The following is a 27,769-nucleotide window of genomic DNA, read 5'->3' on the forward strand; positions in this document are numbered from 1 at the left end:
TCAGTAAGCCATGGCGACACCGCCACATCTTTGATCTGCACCGCACCAGAGAACGCCATCCTCAGTCCCTTGGCCATCTGATCCGCGCGTCTCTGGGTCCCACCACCTGCCCCTGGAGATGACGTGGACGTGGCCCATGTCCGATCTATCGATGCCGCTGACGACCTGCTTGAAAGCGTGGCCTCTTTCCTTCAGGCCCTCGATTAATTCAGCGTCGACGTCGTCTTCCACCGTGAGTGGGTCACTGAAACAAAGAGGGCTTAATGTTCGGAAGCTCGTTACAAGGATAGGTACTTGTACGGTTTGACTTGACATGCACCTTACGTTCAGTTGTTTAATATGGCTCATCAGAAAATGACAGTAGGGTGCAACCTCACGACGACAGCATTGCATTTGATTACATTATAATAATAACCTTTATTAAATCAGCGTCACCTTCTTCTTGCTACACTGTTAAGGCTAGCCTAGCCACCGTGGTGCTCCCACACTAAAAAAAATATTTACGGCGTCAACTATTATGTGCTACGTCACCAAGGCTAGCGTAGCCTCACCTCCACAGTACTCTAACGTTGTCAATGCACTCCTTCGTTTCAGCTTGCATCCAAACGCAGCCGCCGCTACAAGGTAACGGGAGCAATCAGTCGGCCTCAAAAGCGCCAGTCACGAAGCCTTTTCTACCATGATGAATTAACCTCAGATTTGGCAATACGTAGAAAAGACGAAAAATAGGCAAGACGACGTCTAAAAGTAGACAGGACGATGGAAGAGGTTTTGGCTTCGAGACGTCGTTCTGTCTATTGTCTGTCCTTTCTACGCTTTGATGATTCTCTTCTACCCCAGGCTCAGGTTAATTCAACGTGGTGAATATTTACGAGCTCGTCCGCACCCTCGATCTATTTTCTCCGGGGCCTTTGATGTTTATGATTGGTTCAGCGATGATCGAACACGTATAGAATCATAACGAACACCATGATGGTGCTCTTTGGACGCTCTGCGAATGATCCCCTCTGCTCGTAGCGTCGACTACGCCAGGACTTAAAGGGACACTGACAGGGTACTTATGCTCATCGAGATTTTTAGTTCTACATGACATATGAGAGCCCAACTACCCAGAATACAATTGGCAGCTCGAAATTCGGTTTCTTTCCGCCCCGAAACCGCCAATCGAGAACTGGCCGGTTTGAGTCGCGCTCGCTCTCTTTTCCGGGGTCACGGGCCGTTTTCTAAGGTTTAGACGACAACGACCAGATCTCATCAAAGTCGTGGGTCATTGATGGCGCACGCTCAATATTAAAAAGAGAACGAAAAATGAAACCCATTTTTTGCGGGTTCTAAAAAGCTGCAAATACGTTGACTTAAAAAAGAAAAGTTGCACAGAAAACCGGAAGCCTCCTGTGCGTTCATTGCGTAATTCTCAACATGGCGTCGTATCGCGTATCGTTGGACTCGCGGGCTGGACGGCGATGGCAGCGGACAACAGGCGGGAGGACCTCTGGTTCAGAACTGTCGTTCGCGGTACCGGCGAATTTCTGTTCCTTCGAAAGATACCACGCCCGACCACGAAGCCGATTCGCACTAAGATGTCGCCCAGGCGTCTCCCCTTTTCGTGGCCGAAGACAGCGCTCGGGCAGTTGCCCCCTAATGGGTCTCGTATAAAACGATTTGTCAGAACGACTATTTCGAACTCTAATGCAGTTCGGTAATAAAGAAAACAAATGTTTGCAATGAAGAAAAAAGAAGAAAAATGAAGTGAGTAGCTCAGTGGTAAGGTGTCCGCTTCACACGCAGCGAACCCAGGTTCGATCCAAAGCGTGGGCAACCTGTTTTACATTTACATTTACGATATTTACATTTCCCTTTACCTATTATCACTGAAAGAAAAAATGAAAGCCGTTTACAATTCCCTGTAACGCCGGTTAGAGCGCAGCTCTTGAGGAGGAGGATGGAAGCGTACTGAGGGATTGGTGACTCCTTGAGGTCACGTGACCTCAGGGGGGGGTCGTGTGACGTCAGGGGGATCATTTGACCTCAGGGGTGTGACGCGGCCTCCGGGGGGTCACGTGACCTCAGGGGTCACGTGATTTGAAGGGGTCACGTGACCTCAGGGGGTCACGTGACTTGGGGGGTCACGTGACCTCGGGAGGGGGTCGCGTGACCTCGCGGTTACGCCAACGTCGACGCCGCTCAAGCCGGAAATGGGCCCCTAAGAGCTGCGCTCTAAAAATTGTGAACGAAACGTCGCTGAACTAAATGGTATAGGAATCCCTTTTTGAGACATGCGAACTCAATCTAGTTACTTTCCACAAAACGCAAGGAGCACATAATTCGGGTAGCATTCGCTTTTCGAGGATCCCGTAACTGTTCTGCCGGAATTGCAGCCACCCAATTGTCTTGATCCCGTTGATATTTCAGGAACTTGTGCAGACTCTGCCGCACAATGCCACTTTTGGATGCAGAACTTGTAAGGCAGCTCTTCACGGGACATCTTGGGGGCATTCTTTACGGAGCCGATTACGGGCATTCAAAACGAGCATTCAGCATTAACTCACCTTGAAGCCCAGAAAAGTGAGCGGAACAAACATAACTGCAAAGCAGTCGCGCGGCAAACGGACCCGCAACGCTGCAATGTCGTCTGCTGCGCGCGACAAAAAAAAAAAATCGGAAAGGGGAAAAAAAAAGCGCGGTCGGGTGTAGCCTCGTGACTTCCGGCACACACTTCTGCTGTATATTTCTCCGACCTCCGTGCGCAGGTTTCGGTGTCGGTTTCGAGCAGTTTCGTTTCTTGGCTTTATCAAAAATATACGCGACTCTGTAGCAAAATATGAATTGGGTAGTCTTCTGACACCAAATTGAATCGCCTGGCAAAAAATTATAAAGAAAATTGGGAAAAAGGGGTGGGGGTTCAGTGTCTCTTTAAGGTGAAACAAAGTATAGTTGCGCGAGCGCGTGCGAATGATACGAAAGATGAAACCAAGTGCTTTTCCAGCAGCGGGGGTCTCCAGCGCTGTGCGCGTTACGCTCGCCTTAGCAATGTAACACGATATAGTTGACGCTGAGTATAGGTAAAAAAGTCTTTAGAGCTAAATTTTCCTGCCTCCCTAAAGAAAGGCACCGCACAGAATGGACACGACAGCAATGTTAGCTATCGGCTGGGATTTGTGCCCTCGCCGATTTAACACGAGTTTCAGACGAAGGCTGACAGGGCACTCCTGTCCAGTCTGTGAACTCTACTTTGTTTAGTAACGCAGAAAAATTCAACACTAAGGCCTCCTTATCTAGCAGGAGTTGGGAGAGGTCCGGTGCGCTGAAAATGGTAGCATAAACAAAATAAACAAGCGCAGCAAAACCAGCAACCAAATTAAATTGTGTTGAGTACCCTTTTTTGTATCTTGAGTATCTAAAGTTCTGCAAAAGCGCCATGACGTAGTGTGCTAAACTTCTGGTTTTTGAAATGACTCGCGGACACAGTCAGCGTGAGCCCATTTCTCACTGCCGACAATTTCGACATGGAGAGGCCAGTGTGCTCTTGCGTTAATGATCCGTACAAACCATACGTGGACATTAGTAAACTACATGGTCCGCGACCAGCAAAGAAGTGCAGGACGTGGCGAGCGTCTTACTATCACCCCTTAGCCTATGAGATCGCGACAAATGCCAAAGATAATTTGTAAAACTAAAAGTTTCGTAATTAAAGCCGACCTATCAGACGCCCTTCTTGGGGCAGGATATACTCCTGCTGTCTTAGCACTCATACCGCATTATTTATTTTGAATTTAGAAGCAAACATAAATTGCTTTAGTTGCATCTTTTACGCACCAGTTTTTTATTTAGTCCCCTAATTAAAATAGGAGAAACAAAACATAATAATTCCGAAATGTAGTATGAAATATCTATAGAACGGTGCCGGGAGAGGCAAGACAACACGAATCTTCAAACACTGCTGAGGAAAAAAACCCGAACAGATCAAAGGAAGACACGGGAGACAATGAGGACGTCAAGCGTGCTCAAGCAGGATACACGTACGTACCCAAAGTAATCAACTCACAACCAGAGTCTGCAACAATTAGGTGGTATCTTGCAGGTTGATACGGACAAGAACAAGCGATAACGTAGTCAAGGTGAACAACCGAACGACCACGAAGCAACAAAACATTTAGGTCAATCAACAGCTAGAAGTAAAAAACAAAATATTCTTGTGGATTAAGAAACGTTTTCATGTTATTGCCTGGATAAACGGAGTTGTTGATAAAACGATTCGCGTGACTATCAGTCATCAACAACATAATTGCTTCAGGAAGAGATAATTCGCTAATTCTTAACAATCAGCCTTGTTTTTCACCGCTCGTATATGTTCAAGTAACCTGTAATAAAGTCACCTAGAACACAACGAGAAATAAAAAAACTAATTTGAGGGTTGAGAATCAACGAATCATCTCTCTCCCTGTTGCAATTGTGTCGTCAGTTGGGAAAATAGTGAAGTGCTCCACAGGGAAGGGGATTCTTACAAACGCTCATTGAGAGTCGTTGGTAATTGATAGGCACGCGAACTGTTTTAGCAACATGTCCGTTTCTCTAAGCAATAGCATGGAAACGTTACTTAATCTATGACCATTTTTGATGCGTTACCATTATTACTTATATGACAGCAAAATGTGATGTCGTCCATCTGTGGACCAAAGATTCGAAACAGAGGCACGCCGCGTAGAGAGGAGGAGAGTGGTAAAGGACAAAGGCGAGAGGGACGTGACGTCACGGGGCGGAAGCCAATGCGCGCGCAGATGCCAGAGCGAGCCTGAACTTGCAGGTGTGCGCAGCGCGTATGCCTTGCTTTGTGCTACAAAATGGAGTGGGAACCAAGTGCTAGCGCTGGTCCAAGTAGGCGGCAAAAGAAGACGGATTGTGACCGAAGGAGACGGGCTGCCGAACCGCCGAACAGTGAAACCAGAGTCAGGCATCGGATGCCGCTTCTAAGTGTGCATAGAGGGCGAACGAGACAGAGGAGCAGAAGTAGCCCCTAGCAACAACAACAAAAAAAAAAAAAAAAATACCCAAAGCCGGAAAAAATTAGAAGATCCATTGGTGGATCTTCAAGGAATGCGTTAGCGTCACCCTTTGGAAACACCACACACGTGCTCCTTTGGGAAACTCTAACACTGACCCGGTAACGAAGTCAAAACGAGGCAGCAAGAAATAAAGGAAGCAACAGAAAAAAAAGTGAAAGCCGTTTACAATTTCCTGTAACGCCGAATTGGAGCGCAGCTCTTGAGGAGGGGGAGTGGAGGGTATATTCCTCCTCCTCCCTCGTGATCATGCCTGCTAGTCCTCCTCCCCTCCTGCTCCCCCTCCCTCTCCTTTACCCCTCCCCCCGAGGTCACGTGACCTCGAGGGGACGGGATCACATGACCTTGGGCGGGCCGTCACGTGACTTCGGCGGGGGAGGGGAGTCACCCCCCGGGGTCACGTGACCTTGGCGGGGGAGGAAGGGGGAGGAGGAGGAGCGGAGGGGGAGGAGGAGGAGGGGGAGGGGCGACGCCGACGCCAACGCCGACGCCGACGCCGCACAGGCTGGAAACGGGTCATGTGACCCCCTCCCCCCGAGGTCACGTGACCCGCCCGGACCGTACTACACAATGAGGGGAGGAGGAGGAGAAGGAGGGGGAGGAGGGGGAGGGGGGAGGAGGAGGAGGGGAGGAGGAGGAGAGGGGGGGGCGCGGTTACGCCAACGGCGACGCCGACGCCGCTCAGGCTGGAAACGGGCCCCTAAGAGCTGCGCTCTAAAAGCAAAAAGTGAAAGGGTTAGCGTAAGGCGGTTCTCAAACGGGAATGTGATGGCGCTTCCCAAGGGCGAAGCTAACGAATTCCCGAAGGATCTACCAATGCTCCTTTGTTTAATTTTGGGGGGAACCGGCGCACTCGTCACCGGAAAACTTGTCACAGGACAACACATCGGCGTTCTGGATCTAGGCAATTTGGCCATAGGGACACTCGGCACAGGGGGCTGTTCCTCACCGGAAAACTGGTCGCAAGGTCGTCTGTCTTTTGGAGGGACAAGCTCCCTCCTTACCTTACGCATAGGAACCACCACGCCTGGGATTAGTACATCACCTCATGTTTACAAACAAACCGGAGTGCCCTAGCGGACGCTGCTGGTGCAGCGCATGTCCGATAGAGTATGGCAAGAAGCCCGCCGTCGCCCATAAACAAACGATTGAAATGCGATGTGGTCGGCGTCGGTGTGAGTCCCCGTACCCTTTTGCGCTTTGAAATTGTTGAGTCTACGTCTTCCTAGCAATGTCTGACTGCTTTAGCTGATTCGAAAATATTAACGAGGCTCGTTAGACCGCAAAACTTCGCGCGAATAATGTGACATGCCGCGATATATTCCCTGTGGTTGCCCCAGGTGATGAGATTCTGATCGCTACTTTCAGTCGCGACGTCACCCGGACTGCAAAAGAGGCTTTGGCGGTAGCTGCTATGCCCAACGTCGACACTAAAAATCGAAAGCACAATCGGACCATGTGAATCGGGCGTAACAAGTCGGTGCTGGCCACCGGTAACAATCATAAACATACTTTTTTATTCACTCTTTACAACCAGCCTACTTACCACGAATCTTCAAAATTAAAAGTCTTGTGAGGCCTGCAGCACCTTCTGATCGCAATTACGTCAACGCGTGGTCTCCGGGCCGTTATCGCTCGAAATAGAAGACGACAGTTTGCAAAAGCAGAGGACTTTGAAAGGGCGTACGACAGTTTGAACGAACGCACGGTCGTTGGAAAAACAAGACGCACTGAGCGTGGTTTGCGAGTGGTTCGGAAGAGTTTTCCCACGCTCATATTGAAAAATAAAATATGACCACCAAAAGTCTCCATAAATTCAACCCGAAATGCTTCCCGTAGAAGCAATCGCGGTCCAACGACGTCTGTTGTTGGTTTTTTTATTGTTTTTTTACGGCACTTATTTACGTTTGCAGACGAACTGTGCAGGCAGAAAACACGTGAAAACTGCTCGTAGACACCTTTCCCGGCTCTTTTGGTGCAGCTCAAGTCGGGGTGTTTAGTCAAGAAGGCAGGTTTTAGTCTGGTTTCTTCCAAACAACACCGCAATGCCCGGTCATATTTAATAGAATTAATTTATACATATATATATAAACATATATATATATATATATGTATTAAAACTAATTATGTACACAGGATTACGAGGTCTATATACGTACGTACATACAGATATTTCTTCCCCAAATTCTTTGTCACGGTATATCACAAAATCAAAATACCTCAAGACCTGAGCTCTAATTTAGCATTAAAGATATTTGTAAACGTCTTTCAATTTCTATGTTTTGTGAGTAGTTGGTTTACCTCGTTCCTTTTGTTGCTTAGGGCTCGTTCGGTGGTTCGCTTTGACCGTGTTCGTTCTTCTTGTGCGTATCAGGATGCAATCTACCAACTCTTTGGTGCGGAGTCTGGTTTGGGTGTTGATGTGTACCTTCTTTAGACATGTGTGTCCTGTTGAATTAGGCCAACTCGTTGAAGGCCCACTTGTCGACGGACAATTTTTTACAAGAAACATTTGTCTGATAGGGCAATTCGCTTAAGGCCAATTCCTAAAACAGAAAAGAGGCCAAGGTGCCAATTGGTCGACTGAGATCGAACGTGGTTTATTAAAGTTATTGTAGGAGCTACCATTGGGGCGAGCCTGAAGGTAAGGGGGAGGGGGGGGGGGGGTAACAAAGGGGCCACCCATTGTGTCAACCACAAAAACTTTGTAAATCACTCTGTAAGAGTTATTTCTGGGGGCATTAAAGGCCGCTAACATCGCCTCCCTTTTGTTTCAATCACGGGGCCTTGGTAACCTCCTTTATTAAAGTACAGTGAAGTTTGAAACATGAAAACGCCAAATTTAGTAGAAGCGCCCGGTAGTGCATCGCGGAACGCCGAGTTGTACTAGTTCATAGCAGCCAAGCTCTGCGTGGAGTTCAGTCGGCTGCACCCTGAGACTAGGAAAGACTGATAGAATGACCGATCTATTGGCCGGAGGTTGTTGTGTATGCGAGAGCTCCCAAGGTAGCAAAACCTGTCTGTTGGCTTGTGTGTGCTTTCAATGACTGCGGACTTATTGCAAATAAAACCTTTGTTGGCATGCTTTCGTGGTAGGTGTTTTAGCCCAAGTCCAGAAGAGACTGTTTTGATCAAGCAACTTATTCTTGTTTATCGTTCACCTATATATTATTCCATTACAATATTGCGTTCTCCTACACAGTCTGCACATTGTGCTCGGTTTCGGCGTACTCCTAAAACAGCTAATTACATTGCATCACATGGCTTTAAAGTCTGTGGGAAACATGGGTGGAAAAAACGGGGCGGAGGGCACGTGACAGACGGTCGACCGAAGAGTCACGAGCTGGCGCCAGACTGTGAGTGCTGTGCGAGGCTGGGGCCAGGCAGCCTCGCCCAACAGCGAGGTTCTGACCAGGACCGAATGAAAGGGAGAGTCCTAGCCATACCGGCCTGGACCATGGCAATCCCAGAATGATTCCGCACCAAGACCCGAACTACGATAGCCCGGGACAGCTAGCCTACGCAGCGCTGGCGTGGGAAGGACGATCCGCAGGCCTGGACACGGACTCCGACTGCGAGCTCTGAACGACGCGTTGTGACAGGTGAGGCTATCCTACCAGACAACCGCGGTCTGCGGGCCCGGCGTGCCGGCTCTCGAGGACGGGTAACCGGGAAGTACTGTAAACCACTTCGCTGTCTTCTCGTTGCAGTGCGTCACTCCCTGGGAAACGAACGAAGCACACACCGATCGGGTGGCGATTATTAATAGAGCGAGATTACAACAAAGAATACCACAAACGACGCCCAACGTGGGGCTCGGTGAGTATGTCTTTGCTTCTGTTCGCCCCCAGTGAGTCCCAAGGAATCGTTGAGCGGGTTGTTCACTAACGCTAACGATGCCCGTTGAGACAAAGTCTGTTGGAATATTGGCGACTTGCCTTACAGCAGTGCTTAGCAGGTGCCTCCTCGAATCGAGTACCGAAACGACTCGAAGGTCGAGTTTGAGGACGCACTCTCTTGAGCACCCCAGAATAGTGGTTGGGAGGCGGTGATGCAACAGGGGTGGTGGCGAGGAGCGTGGGTAAGATGTAAGTAAGTCGACTTTGGAGGCAGAGAAGAAACACCGCATGTTCGCAGGAAGTTAGGATAACGACTGGGCAGGAACGAAACACCCAGGACTCGTTGCAGACTTAGGATTTGGTTTTATTAGTGTTTAGGATTTAGGATTTGAACCGAGAAGACAGATTTAGGATTTAGGCTTGGGGTGATACGGTGAAAAATTAAGCGCTTTTCGAGGCCCAGGGGGCAGATGTCAGCGGGTGTTGGAAAAATTGCGGGAACAGCAATTCACAGCGGGAACGCGGGCGGACGAGTTTGTTAGCAGGCGTCTGAAAAATTGCGGGAATAGCAGTTGACACCGGGGACGCTGGCGGGCGAGTTAATGAGCACTACGATTCGTATCTGCTGGACCAAGACGGCTTGTTGCTTCGCGTCATCCCAACAGTGAATGAAGGACAGAGTGACGCCTTTCCGTTCATGGCGGGTGGTTTCTAGAAAGCTACGGAGGTGATTTATGGGATTCTTTTTTCGACTTCGCTCTGGCCGGTCGTGGCAGTGACAGCAAGACATTTAATAAGTTATGTCGCGTCACAACCTGGCTGGGGATGAGGCGGGAGACATTTAAGGGGGCTTGTACATGTCCAGCTTGCCTTGAGGCGCAAACTATTCAAGCGGGCTTGCTCGCTGAGCTGCCGCCCCCTCCGAGGACCGATGAGTCCCTAGAGCCCGTATACACGTGGACGGAACGGGACGCTGACGCTTACATCCTGTCGCACACTCTGTACGCTGCCGTTGCTGAACGCGGGTATGGTATGGCCACCCCGCTGCGGGTTTTGGATCCCTTCGCTTGCGCAACAGATGGACTAGGTTTACACCATCGTTACCTAGTCCTGAAGAAAACTCACGCTTTCAGCAACGCAGGTGTTGGTTTTGCCGCATCACTTGCTCAGAGGTGAGAGGTCGCAATCTTATTCACTGCGGACCAATAACAAGCTGCTCAGTACTTACCACGCTTAAGATCTCGGTGACTTTAGCAGCAACTGTGCGTTGAATTGCAACGCGATCATTAAGAAAAGAACGCATAATGCGACAATTGCTACTTCTTGGCAATCCTCCTGCCGGTACTACGTAGAAACGTTTTTGATTTTTAAACATAAAATAGGTATATTAATTACTGGAGTAAATGTGGAGCCATGTTGCCAGGAAGTGATGGCCATAATACTCACTCTGGATGAAAGTTGCGGCTCCATCCTATTCTCAGGCGCGGTTTGTCAATCGCCTCTTGGGGGTTTAGACCGTGCTCGACCATGTTCAATAAAACCTGAAAGACAAACAATTTCATTGCAGCGCCCTATCTTTCCGGCCAATTATTATGTTTTTTCGTCGTGGGAACTACCACCATTGACAGCTTAAGAACCTCTAGGCGTGGTGATTCTCGAGAGTTTTATTGCTGCGACCACTAAGATTGATGCATTAGCGATTGCCGGAGAACAAATTACGAATCCAGAATAACAAACATAATTAATTCATAAAGTCACGCCCTTTTTAAGCTGTCCTTAAGTATAGTGATTCACGAACTACCTAATGATTGAGATTTTGAGAGTGTAGGCGCGCGGCCGGAGTTGCAGAGGTGCACACGCATTGCAAAGATTTATTTCTTATGACTGAAAGTAGCTCCGTCCGATTTACCCACATCTCCTGCACCTGTGCAGAAAAACGTAGGGTGATGCACTTCCATTCTTATCTCAATAAACATACCGGAAGTGAGCTTGCCTACACTTTTCTGCACCGGTGCAGGTAGTGTAGATAAATCAAACGCATCCAATGATTACGATCCCCAACCGATTTCAAGGCTTAGAGTGGAATCAATGTTAGATGCTTCAAGGACAAATCAACTTGAGGCTCTTTTCGATTTATTTGAAGGGAAACTGAAGCGGTTCTGTATCTGAGTAAAAACTCTTAAATCGTCTTCATTTGGCCTCCCGGTTCACGAATATTGAGATCATTTTTCAATTTGGTGCACGGACGCTGCGCAAATCATTTTCAAAATGCCGCTGAAACCCTTACTTCCCGGAGCGTTACGTTATAAAAGGAGTTTTTCATGGAATCTCCGCTCTCGCGCATCTTCAGCGCCTATCAAAGCTGTGCACGCCCATTTTTTTATTTCCACAAAGGTCAGAAAAAGACGTCACGACTGGTGTGAGAGAGAGGAAATATACCTGGCAAGCTTGCAACTGCACGCGCTGCCCATATGAGCGACACGCACTTGGTGGGAGAAAGATCCCTTTATGACGTAACGACTGGTCGGAGGTTTTTCGTCTTTTCTCGCGTTTAATTACAGCAAAATTTTAACTTGAGATAGTTGTTTCATGACTGGACAGAAGCGCTGAAGGACAGGGACATTATGAATTAAATAACGATGCGCTCCGTGTTCTCACTACCTCCTTCACTTTGTCCCTGTCTTCCGGGGCTTCTATCCAGTTTAGTTACACCTGCGGGGAAACGAATGAGATATTCAGAGTCACTAGATAAAACACTGTAAAATTTAGCTCTAAATCGTTTGTTTCAAAAGCCTTTTCAGCATTTCCTTAAGTCCTGCTCTTCTTGAGAAATTGAAGTCTCAGTAATTATAGGCACTTTTACTGTTTACAAACATGAACCGCTGCATTCGTCCAAAGCGGCTTTCATTCTCTCCGTCTTTGCAAGCTCGCAGCGTTTGCTTCGTCACCAGTGCTAGAAAGCATAAATGCTACACTGACATCAAAGTTGCAGAATTAGCGAGGGCCCTTGGCTGTACAATTTAGCGTCTTGGAGGAGGCAAGTTGGTTTACAAGAATACTCGAAACATTTTAACAGATCTCGCGCTTCTTGGTTCTTGTAGCGTTCACCTGGAGCTTTTTCATTATTTTTTTTTATTGCACTTTCAAAGAAAATGGCCTATAGTTACTGACAGTTGAAGAAACGCAGCGCGTCGGCTGTCCTGAGCATCGCATCGTACTGAAGCTGTCAGTGGTTAAAGGAGCAAAGCTGATGGTAATTGGTGAGACCTGTGGTTAGCTTACACGGCGCTAATAGCTTAGGGCGCATTGGAAAAAAATTCAGCCGAGCTCGGCTTCTAAATTTACGTAATTCTAAACTAATTTTTGTAAGCCTTAAAATTATAAGGGGCGGATGGAGATCGTCCGAGTCCGCTACGCAGATCGACCAACGCCGTTGATCGATGAACAACGACGTGGCTTTATTATTCAGCTTAATAGCGCCAATAATTTATAAAATCCAATGTATATGAAAATATAAAGCAAAACAAAAAAGAATTAATTGCAGTGTCCAAGTTGGCGAACAAAAGACGGTGCTGTTGGGCGATGGTGTGATCAAAACAAACCTGATGGTAACGGCAGGGGATTGAGTAATCTTAAAGATTAAACTGTCTTCGTAACACATCTGTAATTTAATATTTTCACCAGCAATAATTTAAGCAACTCAGACAAGAGAGGCATAGATTTTAGTTAAGATGTTTTTGATGCTAGAAATAGCACTACAAAATTTTATGTGGCAAGATCATGAGATAGAAACCAATGTGTTTCTCATTATAATTGTCAGAGCCTAATTCGTTCTGTGGAGTTTTGTTCTCAAAACAATATTGATTTCTAAAACTTTATCCCTACAAATGTGCCGTGAAGTCCGGTCACCTTGTGGAGGTGTAAGCGCCTGCGTCGAAGTTGGTACATGATTTCCCAGATTTTAATCAGCTTCTCAAACGAACATCCAGTGAAGCAACATTGTATTGATTCAGTGCACCTTGAATTGGGCTCACTGTTAAGCAGAGTAGTTACCTGCAAGATTGCTTGCGGTTGTGCACTCCCTCCCACAGTACCAACTAGAGACAACAGTTTTCCTGAGGAGCTGTCTGTGACCAACACTGGCATCAAGCTGTGAAAAGGCTTCTTGCATGGTCCTGCGCAGCTGGGGTGTCCAAGCATTGTGTTGAAGCCATCGCCACGTGCCTAGAAGTAAGAGTTCCGAAGTAGATCGAGAGTCACTTTCAAGGATCACCACATCTACAACATGTCTTGTTAATATACGAGCTTTGGGCGGGGAATATCGACGTGTATTCTGCGTCTTACTGAAGCTCGGAACAAATAAGAACAATGACGATGATAGCCAACGCACACACACAGCTACTGCGTGATGACGAATTTCAAATGGTAACAGGAAATTCACTTAGTGATGTTTGTACTCGTCGACACACACATTTCAAGAAAATGCAGTTTATGCTTCAAGGGAATGGATATACGAAATCTGGCCACTGCCGTTCCCCCCTTTCCGTATCGAAGGAGAGTCATCAAAATTACTATAGTTGCGGAAATCACTCAGCTTGGGCATTTTACCGAGGTGGTAAATTGTGATGTTCGCTTGATACCTTTGAAAGTAAAATGCAAAAAATCGCTGAAGTCCTGTTGGCGCCAGACTTGTCGCGCATTGAACAAAACGCATGTGCATAGATGCTCAAGGACGTGATTCACTTTGTCACACATGTCTAATGTCTACTCTTCTCAGGGGCTCGAGTTGAAGCGACGTGACTTACATCTGCATACGTACTCTTCTAATACCATTTCGTCTAAAATACAGAGGCTATAACTACAGAGTTTTTCCAGTATTATATGGGAAACAAACTCGAAACCATAAGGGCCTTTAAAGTGAAGAATATAACCGGCGCTCAAGGTGTACCCGTACAAGCGTGAGTCCGCCCTTTCACTGCCTTACACCAGAGGGTTGTCCCCCAGGATAGAGTCAACAAACTATAGTCACTGACAGGATGGAAAGGGCAGGGTAAATTTTCAGTTGTCTCGCCTCCAGCGCGAGACCTTTAGTAACGCTTCGGCGTGTAGGGGGCATCGAGTGTGCACGCGCATACAAAAAACAACGAAAAGCAACGAACGCGTGCTGTAAGTAGGCCGCTCGAAAGAGGCGCTCTATAGCTCTCAGCTCGTCATTGACTAGTATAGGAAGTATTCACTGGCGGCCATAGTTGTGTGCGCGACTGCTGAGCGCGTGCTGATGGCGAGCTTCCACGGTTCTTTTGCAACGTGCATTCCACATCATCAGGAGTGCCGGTCTTAGCAGCCTATTAATGTGGCCTCGTTCTGAGCGTGCCCTCTAGACGGCACCCACAAATATGGCGCATAGTGGATACTCCTTATAGAAACTCTAATAGTAATATGTTTATGTTATAGAAGAATATATGGTAGAATAAGTGTGCTCATTCGCTTGTTTGTTTTTTGCGTTTATTTGTGAAACCTCCATATTCCATTCTTTCTTTGTTTTTGCCGGCCTATCTTTAAGTTAACGGGCCTTTCGAATGTGCCATCCATAGTGACAAGACCAAAAAACTTAAGGAATTATATTGAATAGACGGGCAGTGCAAGACTTACGTGTACTCCGAATCCATACTCTGAAACAGTGGTACAGCCAAAGGGATGAGCGATGCTGGTGATGAAGGAGCATGCGTTTCCCCACGGGTCCACAGCGGCCATGAAGGTAGTGCCGCCCTGTTTACCATTGGGTAGGTCCTTCGAGCAACGGGGCACGAACCTAGCGGATGAATTTGAGCGTTATTAAGTGGTAAAAATGAGACGTTGTTTACACCATAGTATGCTTTGTTTCTTCTTCAAGTTGTTTGTTTAGAAAGAAGACTTCGCTTGGGTGGACGTCCATAGCCAGCACCAAGTAGATAAATTCAAGGCGTTCGCAATGCCTCCGCTTTACGGCTGTGACGTCACTAGAGGGGCATTTCACGAAAATCGGAGAGAATGGGCGGACAGCCAACGCCATCTAGTGGAAGAGTGAGTGTCACAACGTGGCATAACTTGGATAAGCATGCCTTGAAAGGAAAATAACGCTGGACCATCGGAAGAAGCAGAGTTCACGTTTCTGCCAAAGACTTGCTTCTTCAAGCTTCTCAAGTAGGTCAGCCTCCTTGTGAAACGTTGCTCGACGTTCAACCTTGAGCAGTTCCCCGGAATTAAGCATCATCTTAAGCCGAGCCTGGAGATGCTTCGATAGTGAGCTTCTCCCATCGCCGTTAGAAGAAACAGATCATTAAAAAATAACGAACCCAGTATATGTGCCATGATGCCCACAGCCTTACCTCTCGACATCAAGGAGTTCTTTCCTCTTCTCGCCATGTTCCTTCCGTATCAGTTGGTCTATTTTCGAGAACTGTGGATCGGCAACGTGAAGCAAGCCGTCTTCTGAGGCCAACCTCATCGCTTCAATCACAAGGTGATAGTATTTTGCTGGATTCGACTTGGTAGCTAGGCAAAACAAAAAGTAATATTTTTAGTATTATAATTTTACTTGGGTAGGTGGCAAGTCATAGTGAGTGTAAAGGCCGGAACACATGATGCGAAAAACGACCGACTACACTGCAGAAACCGCGAACGAAATTCGAACGGCAGCTAGACTTCTCCCCTCTTGCGAAAATCGGAAACGATTCCGAGATTCAGAGCGCCGGATATTTTTCGGACGAAGCCTCCGATTTTCAGACGGCTTGGCGCGAGAAATCCGCGCCGAGCCTTGAAGAAATAGTAAAGCATTGCGATTTCTGTGTGTGACTGTGTGCGCGCGTGTGTGTGTGTTGGGGGGGGGGGGGGGTGCGAAAATGGTGTGCAATGATTTTTCGATGGTCCAGTATTCGTCTGATTCTAGGTCTATATTTCCGCATCATGTGTTCCAGCCTGCACTTACAGTTAAAATTATGGTAGAAATAAATGTATTGCCCCTCTGTACCGAGCTCCTATTATTTCTAGTATAACCGAATGGTTTGATTATCATATCTACAAGGTGGAATCTACATGTTTCCTTCTATCTGGGATTTGCAAACACCAATCAATTTTTTACTGGTTAGTCCAATCACAGCAAATTACGTAATGTACAGCTTCGTTTTTACAGCAGTAAAAATAGATTTTACCACCATACAACTTTGCTTGTTATTTAATCGGGAAATTGAAAACTGGACTTCACCTCTGTACAATATTTGAGTTACGAACTCTATGGTTTCTCGTTTGAGTTCATTATCACTTCAAATGCATATTAACTTCATGGTGCAACGGGCATGGGTCTCTTTCTTGTTAGGAGAACTCTGTATAAAGATTTATCGCCAAGGCACATGACTCATAAAGCCATGGAGGTACCTAACTTAACCTTAAGGTAGGCACTTCCAACGAACACGTTGTGATTTTAATTATTACTAAGAGTCGGCTTGAACTTTGGCATGTGCGGTATGGAATACGTTTCTGGCCAATATGCGACATCCTTACGCACATCCGTCTCCATTTTACGAACTAAGACCTCGGGTGGTGCTCTTAAGATTACCAGCTTCTTATTGGTGTCTGTGCGCGCAAAGTAAATCCTGTTCTAATTTCAGATTACAGTTTGCTCTTATTTGTTCATAAAAGACTTTAAAAATTAGTTAAATACGAGCGAAAATGTGAGAAACCAAAGGACACCGGTGCTGGAAGTTTGAATTGGCGAGGTGTTTCAACTTCGCTGTAGAGGTTAATCCACCTCAATGCTTTTAGTGATGGCATGCAACGACGATTGAGAAACACAAAGCTAATAATAATAACCGAAGGAGAAAAAATAGAAGAAGAAGAGCAAAAAGAGAAAGGACCATGAAAAGGAGGGGGAGGATAAGAAAGGAAGGCGAAGGAAAGAAGCAAACAAAGCCAGTCAGAAGAATACTTCCAGGCTAACTTCTTTGCTTTCTTCCTTTTATTTCTCTAATAAAGAGTGGAACGGGAGGAGGAGGAAGAAAAAAAGGAGAATAAGAGGGAGAATTAGGAGAGGAGGAAGCAGAGTAATATTTGTTTGAATCCACATCTTGCTTCGGTCTATGTGTCATGGAGCTTTAAGTCAGAAGAGCAAAATTCTAATTATGATAACAGTAGATTTTTTTTTCTATTCTGCTTTGGCTGCTTTGGCTGCGTAGGTATAAATGCCAGTTGAACGCACGTTGAAGATCGAATAGCTCGAGGATATTGAGAGCGTCCAACAAAATGACTCCCTGGCTCGGCAAAGGCGTCGTGTGCACCCTGGTGCCTCTGTAGGTCGTTGAAATGGCTGGCAAGACCGTCGGCTCGGAGGACTCGAGGTGTTTTCGCAGGTCATCCAGGGTCATGAGTCCTCCGACCTCCGCCACCGCCTCCACGATGTTTTGGGCCACGGGACCCATGTAGAGGGCGCTGGGACCTTCATCCGCTATCCTCTGTGGGCAGAGACGGCCACAACTATAAAGCCTGTCCTCGAGTGCTATTTGGGCGCAAAAAAGTTAGAAATAAACCAACAAGCAGAGTACAGTTAAACTTCCCACAAAAATGTCGTATAGATTATGCACTTGTTATACTCCAATTTCGTGAGTGGGTTTTTTGAAGGGAAGAAAACAAATACGCAAGAAAATAAAAATACTGTTCTCAACTCCAACACCCTATAGATGGCGGGGCGGTAGTTCCAAGATATCGGAAGAGAAGGGGATACATTTTTTTGAATTTCCCATGTGCCTGCTTGCTGATGCACGTAAGTGTGCAAAAACTCCTTTACTTGACTACACATGCGAAGCGGTCAGGGCAGCAGCACAGTGACGGAAATGACGTGCGTAAAGGAAATGAGCACGTTGCTTTTTAAAGGTTGCGAAGCGGATCACAACGATTTATATTTTAAGCTGCTCCCACTTTCCGTTAAAACTGCATGATGCACCAACATGCCTACCAGAACCATGTTATAACAGCAACACTAAAGCCGACAGTCTCCGCCACCGTCTCCGCGCTGTACTCGCTCCTCTAGTTCTTCGTTCGTTCACGAGAGTGCGAGCGGCGGGCTGGACTTGGGAATACAACAGGGGGAACACACCTGGATCTGCTGGATCTGCTTTACTTTTGAGATGCTTTAAAGTGTTTGTACAACGAGGTGCTTTATGTGCGTAGCAACGCCAATCTACGCTTTTCTTCGGTTTTCGCCTCGTACATATATAAATAAAAACAAGCTGTTCTCTTGCATTTGTTCTCAGAAATCTACGCTCACAGAATATGAGCGTTTCATTGCCCTCAGTTTTTTTTTGGCTCATTTACACAAATATTTTTTACGTCCGAACAGCGCTGGGAAGCACCCCGTCGTTTCATTATTCGCTAGGGATTGATTTGGGGGAAAAGTCTTATAGATCACAGAAAAATGAGAGGCGGAATAAATCTGGCCACTGCTAACAAAGTCTGGAGAGGACACCTTGGAGGTATGTCTGCATCATCTGTAAAGTGAACAGACGCCGACTGCTCGAATGTTTTTTGTTTTTTTTTGTTGCATTTGTGGCTTCTGATTTCTGTCGATCGCGGGTCCGCTAATATATTATTATGATTTTTGAACGGAAGTGTGTTGTTCGAAATTACATTATGTTGTTCTTCTCTCTAAAAAAAAAAGCTCGTGCGTCTACTTTCCTGCACAACACTTGGAGTGCAAATCACCGCAACTTATGAAGGCAGCTTCGTGAATGACGAGGCCGAAACATACGTTTAGACCGAAAACGCTGTCTGAGTTTTGACATCAAGCAATGCAAAACGCCACGCTTGCATTGCTTAATGTCACAACTCAGACTGCGTTTTTTGGTCTTAACATACGTTTCTGCATCGTCATTCGCTGAGCTGCCTCCGTAAGTTGCGATGATTGGCTTTTCGAATGTTGCGCAGGAAAGCAGACGCACGGGCTTTTTTTTAGTGTTGTGGTGGGATTCTTGAAAATCTACACCCACCCGCATCTCTCGAATCGATACCCACACTAGATTCATTTAAAACTGCTCTTATTTGCAAGTATCTTGGGATTATGTTTAACGACGTTTTCTCCTTATTCTTATTATTTTCATATGCTGTTGCTCTAGTTGCCGCGTTCCCTCTGTAACGCCCCGTGGACTTTAAAAGTGCTGTTATAAATAAATAGATATAAAAAAATAAAAATATACTTTAACCACGCCCTACAATCGCCCGTGGATGACCTTTGATCTGACAAACCTTCAGCAGGCCTGCCATTGGGACGTTGTTCAAAATGTCTCCAGGAGACGGGACGGCCTCCCCGTCGATAAGATAGGCTCTTCCACCGTGCATCCTCAGCAGTTTAGGCTTGGCTCTCTCCCATAACAAGGCCCCCGGAACGCTGAGGGGAAAACCTTCTTTTGCGAAGCGAACGGCAGGTTCCAGGATCTCCGACATGGAGAGCTGAAAGGTGGTTTTCAATTCACATCGAACTTCAAACTATGGCGACACTCTAGAGCTGGTCATTCAAGGTCACGTTTCTACAGCAGGTTCTTCCGTTTTGTTTTCTTTTCGGACAGGGGCCAAAAGAGGGGCCAGTAAAAGGGGCTAAGAAGCCTGACGTGGCACCGATTTCTTGTAATTCACATAGGTACATAAGCTGAATGGACAAAAAGATGCATTCATACGAAACTTACAGACTCACAATGATCGGCATCTTCCTGATGATATATAAATATCAAGAAAAGAATCACCACAAAGTACTCAAGAAGTCAGAATAAAACACAAAGTTTTGAATATGTGAGCAAAAACAAATAACGCAAAACCTTTAAGAGCATGAAGAGGAAAAATATTCATACCCACACATGTTATTTTTTTATTTACAATTCAATGTGGCGTACATTTTATTGAAATTTGTTATCCCTGCCTATTAGTTTTCTGCATTATTTTTGAATAAAGTAAGTAATTTTGTTTAGTTTATATCGGGTGAACTATTATTAGGTTAAATATTTTATATTGTGAACCTTGCATTCGGTAATAAATCCGGGGAATCCTTCGTGCACCATGACGCAGCGTATACAACGGGGCTCCTGTTTAGCTGGCAGTAATATACAACTTTTGCTCTAAACATTGATATGTGAAGTTTTTATTAGACTGGCTATAAATGTGACATTAATAACTTCCTAACCGAATATTTGACTAAGCCTCTGGAAAGTTTTTTGTGTAAAGCCTGTCATTTATCAAATAACCTTCGCGACAAGTTGTAGCTTTTAATTAACGCCTCATTTTCATCACTCAGACTGCCCAACAAAAATTGTTTTATTACAAAGCACGAAGGAACCAGAATAAGGTAGAAGTTTCTTATTATCTGGCAGCGAAAACGATTTAGAAATTTATTAGGAATTTATGTTTCGTGTTCATGTACTTTCGCATATGCCAGACTCTGTTACACCATCTCAGTTATCCTGGCTGTACGGTCTCCCTGCATTTAGCACTTGTGGCCTTGAGAGTAAAGTGAACAAGTTACGACTATATCTGCGGCTCTTTTTTTTTTATTGCGTTATGAGATTCGGAAATGTTTTGTAAGCTAGAATTGCAAAACTCGTAAGCATGTGGCAAAAGGTGATTGTGGGTATCAAGGCAACTTTACAAAAAGCGTCGACTAGAATTCGTTTCTTTAACTAAAAAAACGTAATCGTTGCATTACTATTATGAATCTGTTGACTCACTTCTAAATTTATGGGGAACACAGCACGAACTAAACGGGTGACAGATTTCTTCTTTTTTTTCTTTTAATATGTGGTGAGCAAGTTGGCTTCATCGCTTGAATGTTCAAAATTTATAAACACAGAATTGCAAAGGTGAAAGCCATTTGAAAGGCGTATTCCACTGTTAGCCTGAGTGTAAACCTTTTGAATGGTAAAGGCAATATAGTCTTCTGTGGTATTCTTACTATCACTTGTTCAGCAGCCATTGGATATGCCCTCGCCTGGCCAACACTTCCTCCGCATTAGAACACCATGGCGGGATACAACTGAGTTAGATACATTCCCATTGAATTATAATAAACTTATCGTACTATTTAAATGTTTACCCACAAAGAAAAACTAGCGCCTCAAAGAGCGGGACAGAGAACAAGACGGCACGGAGAGCTAATTACATCTGCATGTCGCCCTCTTGTTCTTTGTCCCTTCTTTGAGGCGATTATTTTTTCTTTCGTGCACCACCTAGCCGGATTATTCATTTTTCTGTAATGTTCAGCTAGCCTCACCTTTCCACTTCCGAAGTGCTCCACGGTCTCAAACCAGGCCTTTACCGCTCCCGGTACCGTGGCTAGGAGACCCCGAGAATCAGCTTTGATGAATCCATCCGTTTCCGCAGATATCAGGTGCTCCTTAGTCAAAGCAGCGGGGCTCCTTCCGCTACGAGGTTGGTTCAGCAATGATTTCAGCATCGTGAGTCTCGAAACCTTCGCGCTCTTGAAGCATTTTGAATCATTTCATTTGGAGTATCCTTGAGAGTTATTTGTCTCTGTCTATGCGAAGGTATCCGACTATCGTTTAGATTTTGCTTTTTCTATAGCTCACATACTTAATCACTTTGGTTTGTTTCGACACCAAAATATTTATAGTGTGGTTTTTCGAGGAGGCTAAAAATAAAGCAGTACCAGTATAGGCATATTCATCAGAGCCACGCACTTCGAATACTTGCAGACGAACTGTCGGTGACGTTATTCGAGCGTTCACATATTTGTTCAATAATTTATGCATTTACAAAGTAGAATTTCTAGGTTGTTTTTCGTGCAAAAGAGATATTTTATTGATTCAGTTAATTTTAATTTATAGCATTTCAAGATTTCGATGCCATTTGGTGTTTCTAGACGCTTTTCTTGCAAGCATTTCTTTGCAGAAATGTTTTCGACAGTATTTTTTCGTAATTTATAACGATTCAAGGTAGTGTTCGTGTTCTGTCGAGGAGTCGTCTCCCATTTCCATGCAGTATCTACCTTTAAAAGGCTTGTGAAGAAGCAACCACTATTGTTATCGTACCTACAGACTACTCATCCACGGCCAGAATGTCTCATTTGTTGCTCGCAAGAACAGAGCGACAGCGATTAGACGGTAAGTTTTTATATTCTTATAAATTAAGAAGATTGGTTTGTCTCGTATGAAGATCAGAGATCGAGATTTTGGTTGAATTCATTACAAATCTCTCATGAGAAAAGTTAAAGCTCACTCACCCTCTCCCTCCCGGCCGCACTCACATTCAAGTCCTCACTCACAAACTCAGATACTCGTGAACTCACCGTGCTCATAAACTCGCCAAACTCAGGAACTCACGCCCCTCACCAAACTAATGAACTCACCGAACTCATATACTCACCAGACTCACCAAACTCATGAACTCAACCCCCTCACCAAGCTCACGAACTGACCGATTGCATGAACTCACCAAACTCGTGAACTCACGCCCTCCGACGACCTCACGAACTCACCGAATGAATGAACTCACCAAACTCATGAACTCATGCCCCTCAACGAACTCACGAACTCACCGAACGCATGAACTCACCAAACTCATGAACTCACGCCCCTCACCGAACTCACCGAACGCATGAACTCTCAAAACTCATGGATTCCCGCCCCCACCGAACTCACGAACTCATCGAACGCATGAACTCACTAAATTCATAAACTCACGCCCCTCAAAGAACTCACGAACTCACCGAACGCATAAACTCACCAAACTCATGAATTGACGGACCTTACCGAACACACAAACTCACCGAATTCATAACACTCACCAAACTCATGAACTCGCGCCCCTCAACGAACCCACCTAACTCACAAACTCACGCTCCTCATCGAACTCATGGACTCACTCTCGCACCGACCTAACTCACTCGAAAGTAGTTCCCGCCCTCACCGTATTCAAGGCGCTGACGCTCGTGCTGCGCGCGGATTGCGCGGCTTTTACAACTTCTCCACGGTCGCTGCCGCCCACCGCTGCTCCGCGCCAGCCGTCACGTCGCCAAGTGAAGAAATGTTTTCCAGTTTTGTTCGTCTCGCTTCGATTCCTTCCGCTCGCGCGGCAGCCGAGCGCTTGAGGATTGCGCGCTTTGCTGGCATACAAAGGTGCATCATCCCGAGTTTCGGGAAGAAGTATTCTTTACGGTGTGCAATGTTTCTTTCAAGCATTCGCGACAACTTCGGGCAAGTACTGAGAGAGCGTCTGCATCGCTGTTTACTCAGTAGCATTGTTATTCCAACGCGCACCACCGTGGGATTGTGCTTCATTTCTGCGTAGCATATTGCGAAATTCTCATTAATGGCAGGACTGTTTGCAAGGCAATTCATTGTCGAGTAGAACTATTTCAGGACAGTATGTTTTTATATTTATCATCGTTCACCCAAATTATTTTTTCTAAAATAACTGCCTGGTGGATATATTTTTTCTTATAGAATGAACCTTTGAAGAACTTTATGCGTGCCACATTATTGAATATCATTTTTTTATCGTGTCTAGTTTTCTGTTGTGCACACATACCAATTAAAACCAGAACGTTCTAATCTACCGACTCTGTGCCTCGTAAAACGTTATATTTTATGGATCCTGCCATAAAATCGTGATCGGTGTCAGATGCTTTCGGTATTTGTGTTGTTCATACAATTTTTGCTTGTATTAAAACTTGGCAATACGTTGAGTACAAATTTTTATAAAATAAATGTACAAAGTCGCGTTTTCTGTTAAAATCATTTATTATTTCTGGTAGAGGGCAATTTTTAATTGCTATTCACTAATTTGAATGAATAAACGTCCTACTGGTGTAACGTAAGCTATTTTACCTTGTATATTTAGAGTACTTAACTTGTAACTACCGATAGCCTAATGCGGATATTCAGGCTATGTTTGTGAAGGAGGAAGGGCACCCTCATGCAACCTAATTAAACGGTCTACAACTCTTCGAGATGTGTTTTGTTGAATACAAAAAATTGGGGCGTTTAATTTTTTCCGGCGGGTAAGTTTGCTTCGGTATACGCATGCACATGCACAGATGTCAAATATTTTGTTTTATTACTTAGGGTTGTTTCTTCCACCTTCCCCCGTGTTAGTTACTCGTATAAATATAAATCGTGCTTTTAAAAAGACAAATAGCGCTCCTAGTGAAGGACTGAGACATGCACCTGGGTCAGTGCCGGTTGATAAATAATAATATAAAAAATCATAACTAATTATGAACACTATTGGAGCAATTAAGAAAACATTTTCTCCGGCCCTCGAAACAATTTAAGGTGCAGGCAGTATTCCGACTATGCTCAATGAGCCCCTCTTATGTGGATAATGGGGTGTCGCATAGCAGGTCAGAAACGTCGATTTTTTATCGCGAATATTAAGTGAAACTAAAAGATCGCTTCATATCGCTTTTAATGTAATCTAGAAACTTATCGCCTTCAATTGTTCAATGGCAATCTGTAATCGAATTAGTGTTTTCACGCTACCAAATAAATGTAGCAGCTTTTAAAGGGATGGTGAACCGAAATTTGGATTTCAGAAAAAACAATCCAGGAGATGCAGGCGGGACGCTACAATCCCTACAACACTACTCGTAAGGCGCTATCTCAAATGGACGGCCGTATTTTTGGAAAGAGGTCGAGATTGAACCAGGCCGACGAGGCGCGTGACCGTCAAGATACCTAGTTTTCACCTCTCTTCGCTTCGCGCCCTCAAGGCCGCGAGGCGGAGAAGAAGCGAGGCAGTTCCCTCTCCTTCTCGGAAAAACATGGCGTCAACATTCCTGCCAAGTGCGCCTCTTTTTTAAAAAAAAAATACGGTCATTCGTTCGAGATATCGTTGTATGAGTGATGTTTTGGTGTTTGTAGCATCCGGTTGCACGCTTTTGCCGCGTGTTTTGAGGAATCCAGATTTCTGTTCAGCATCGCTTTAAACCAAATTACGAACAAGTCCGGCATTTCGAAGGTACCCGAGCACGAACACGTGTACGCGTACTTTTTTATACCGAATTCTAGGCTACAACTAGAACAGACAAGCATGGCATGATGATATATAGGGCAAAAAAACAAACTTGTTTCGGGCTATATACCCTCATATCGTACAACCAACTAGCCCACCAGATGGTTTTAAAACAAGTATGGAGGCGAATCTCGACAGTTCCCAGCCGGCTTTCCTTTTAATATTGGATTCACTATTAGCAAACGCGCATAAGACAAGCGCGCTCCAGATAGCAACGTCTGCCTTCGGCTGTACCGACGTAGCGCCCGTCTGCCTCCTTCACGAAACAACAAATTCTCGCTCGAGTATCGGTACCTTGCAGCCTACAGGAAAGCGGCCGAGGCGAGCGGGAGAGTCTGCCCTGTCTCTCGTCACCCTGCCACGAAGCAGCGACCAGCGGCAAGAGTCAGCGCCAAGCCGCCGCGAAACGAGCCAGAGCCCAAAAGTGGAGATTAATAAATAGGCACCACTCCTCTTTTCTTATACCTCGCAGGGAAACAGCCGTTCGAGCTAACAGCGCCCTTGCGAAGCGAGCGTCGATTAAACTTCCCCGGAAATGCACGGAGATGTCACATGACCCGCCCTTCCTCGACGTCGCCCCGTAAACTTTCATCAAACCCGTGGCCCCTGAGGGACCTTATGCCTCGCCAAACTCATGATTTCACCGACCTTATAAACTCAACGAATTCTTGCACTCACCGACCTCCATAACCCACGTCCTTCACCGAACCCATACACTCACCGACCTCCAGAACTACTTTCACCGAACTAATGAACTCACCGAGCTCACGAATACACGCCCGCACCGAACTTATAAACTCATCGAACTCATGAACTCACTGAACTTATGAACTCAATGAACTCATGCACTCACCGAACTCACGCCCCTTACTGAACTCGCGCCCCACACCGAACTCCCCACGTCCCTCACTCAACATCAAACTCATGAGTTTTTGAGGCTTACGAACTCACTCACCATCACCTCCCACCTGATCGCTGAGGGTGAGTGAGGTGAGTGAGCGCAATCGGGATGGGAAAAGACTCCCAGTCGAACGCTGATGCAGCACTCATATCGAATCTGCGGCCCGTGCCGGCCTCCATTAGGTGACGTATAAGTCGAGCCCCGCGGATTTGTCACCTTGGAGGCATCGGTGGGGCCTACCTTCCGTCAAGGCAGCGTATTGTGCCGGTGGAAGCGTCGTAGAAGATTCCGAAGCAGTCTCCGCCGACACCAGAGCCAATGGGCGACACCACTTGAAGGACAGCGGCCATTGCCACGGCTGCATCGCCCGCGCTGCCACCCCTTCTCATCGTCTCTGGAAAACAGACGGTGCCATACTAAACATAGGCTGGTAGAGAGCCTACGTTTCAGAGAGTTTCCAACGGCTCGACCAGATCACGTGACCTGTGGGCCGCGTTTGCAATACGAGCTGCGGGGAGGTGCTGACAGCGTCGGTCGTCTGCCAGCGTCTCAGTCTTTCCGCCCGCTTTAGTCCTCGTGATCCGATAACGCACTTGCGACCAAATGGCGCAATAGGCGACCGCCATGAAGTCGCAAACACTCCCCTTCGTTGAGGTTGCTCCCTCTCTTTGGTCTAGGCTCTCTACTGGCCGGACGAGGTATGAAGCACAGTCTTATTTGTGTTATTGAAGTCCCAAACATCTGCGCTTTCACGTCGGTGGGTAGCTGTAAGGGAGAGAACTCGCGTGCGAAAGGGGCAGCCGTTTTTGTAACTAAATGTTTGCTTCTGCTCTCGACAAGAGAAGGGAAAGGGAAGTGCTGCGTCTCCTCGATAACGAGGTCGCAGCACTGGATAACTAAGTCACCCACTAGAATTTGACAAGAGTGACGTGCCAGCGCCCGAATGGGTCTCGAGTTCTCCCTGACTAAACCAGAGTCTTAGCGGAACAGTGAGCAGCGCTCGTGTGCCACCTTCGCTGGATTCTAGTAGGAGAACCGAATAGTCGACACTACGACTTTTCTCCCCAGGGGGTGTTGAAACACATAAAAACATACCTCCTCTTCGTTTTAGAAGTGAAAGTTTTTTTTCCCGCCATTTCAGATTTCTCACGGAATGTTCCTCTCGCTGGAAAGGTACTGGGGTCTAAATAAGCACGCAGGTTCTGGTCCATTCAAGAAGAGGTTGGGGAAATTTCACTGATCTCAAATAAGGGGATGGATGATGCATTGAGCAAGCCTGTATGAATACGCCTGAAGTAAGTGGCTTATCACTGAAGTGAGCCCTTTACAGGCTTTGGAACTCTTCCGAGTGCCGGTTCGAAAAGCGAAAAGGGCGCTGCATTTTTGCTTGTCATCTAGCTCAAGAGAACCTGCTTGTTGCGCAGTAAGAGCGCATACAGATCCAAAAAGTATTTTGTTAAGACATTTGATACTAACATTTTTAAACACTAGTTGATCGAGTGTAGATATGTTTCACTTTCAAATGCGTTATTCGGGCGTTTTAATTCAAAACGTGGTTATTAAAGCCCACTCAAAGACACGAGAAGGAATGGACCAAAACTTGCGGAGGCAGCACCAAACTTGGTACAAGCACCAAACTTGCGGAGGCTTCACTTGCGCCCGACTCGGAGAGAAGCTATGCACCGGCGTCATCCAGCCCCCTATAGTAAAGATCAGTGGGTCAACCTCGTGCGAATGGAGTAGTCTCTACCTGCTATACTGTGCAGCCCCCCTCCCCCCTTTCTTTCTACTGAATACTCCTAACAGCAACGTTCCAGGAGGGATATATTCCTAGAAGAGGGCGTCAGTTCCCGTTTTGAGAGGTGACAGCGTTGTTTCTTAAAAATTAATTATTTGAAACTTTTATACATACCGATGCCGGCCAT

The 27,769-nt window shown here is 46.1% G+C and overlaps 1 protein-coding gene across 1 annotated transcript; it reads right to left on the reverse strand.

The window, feature by feature from the left end:
• On the reverse strand, window positions 1-27,769 carry LOC115323493 (glutathione hydrolase-like YwrD proenzyme). The gene is made up of 10 exons (XM_042290091.1): window positions 27,757-27,769; window positions 26,085-26,238; window positions 21,183-21,333; window positions 19,172-19,375; window positions 17,133-17,385; window positions 15,268-15,433; window positions 14,552-14,711; window positions 12,953-13,123; window positions 10,346-10,440; window positions 1-244 (listed from the first exon to the last, which is right to left on the reverse strand). Exons 1-10 carry the CDS (start codon window positions 27,767-27,769, stop codon window positions 1-3), a joined length of 1,611 nt encoding a protein of 536 aa, XP_042146025.1.

Source organism: Ixodes scapularis, unplaced genomic scaffold, assembly GCF_016920785.2.
Source record: "Ixodes scapularis isolate PalLabHiFi unplaced genomic scaffold, ASM1692078v2 PGA_scaffold1__304_contigs__length_218370807, whole genome shotgun sequence".
Lineage (NCBI taxonomy): Eukaryota > Metazoa > Arthropoda > Arachnida > Ixodida > Ixodidae > Ixodes > Ixodes scapularis.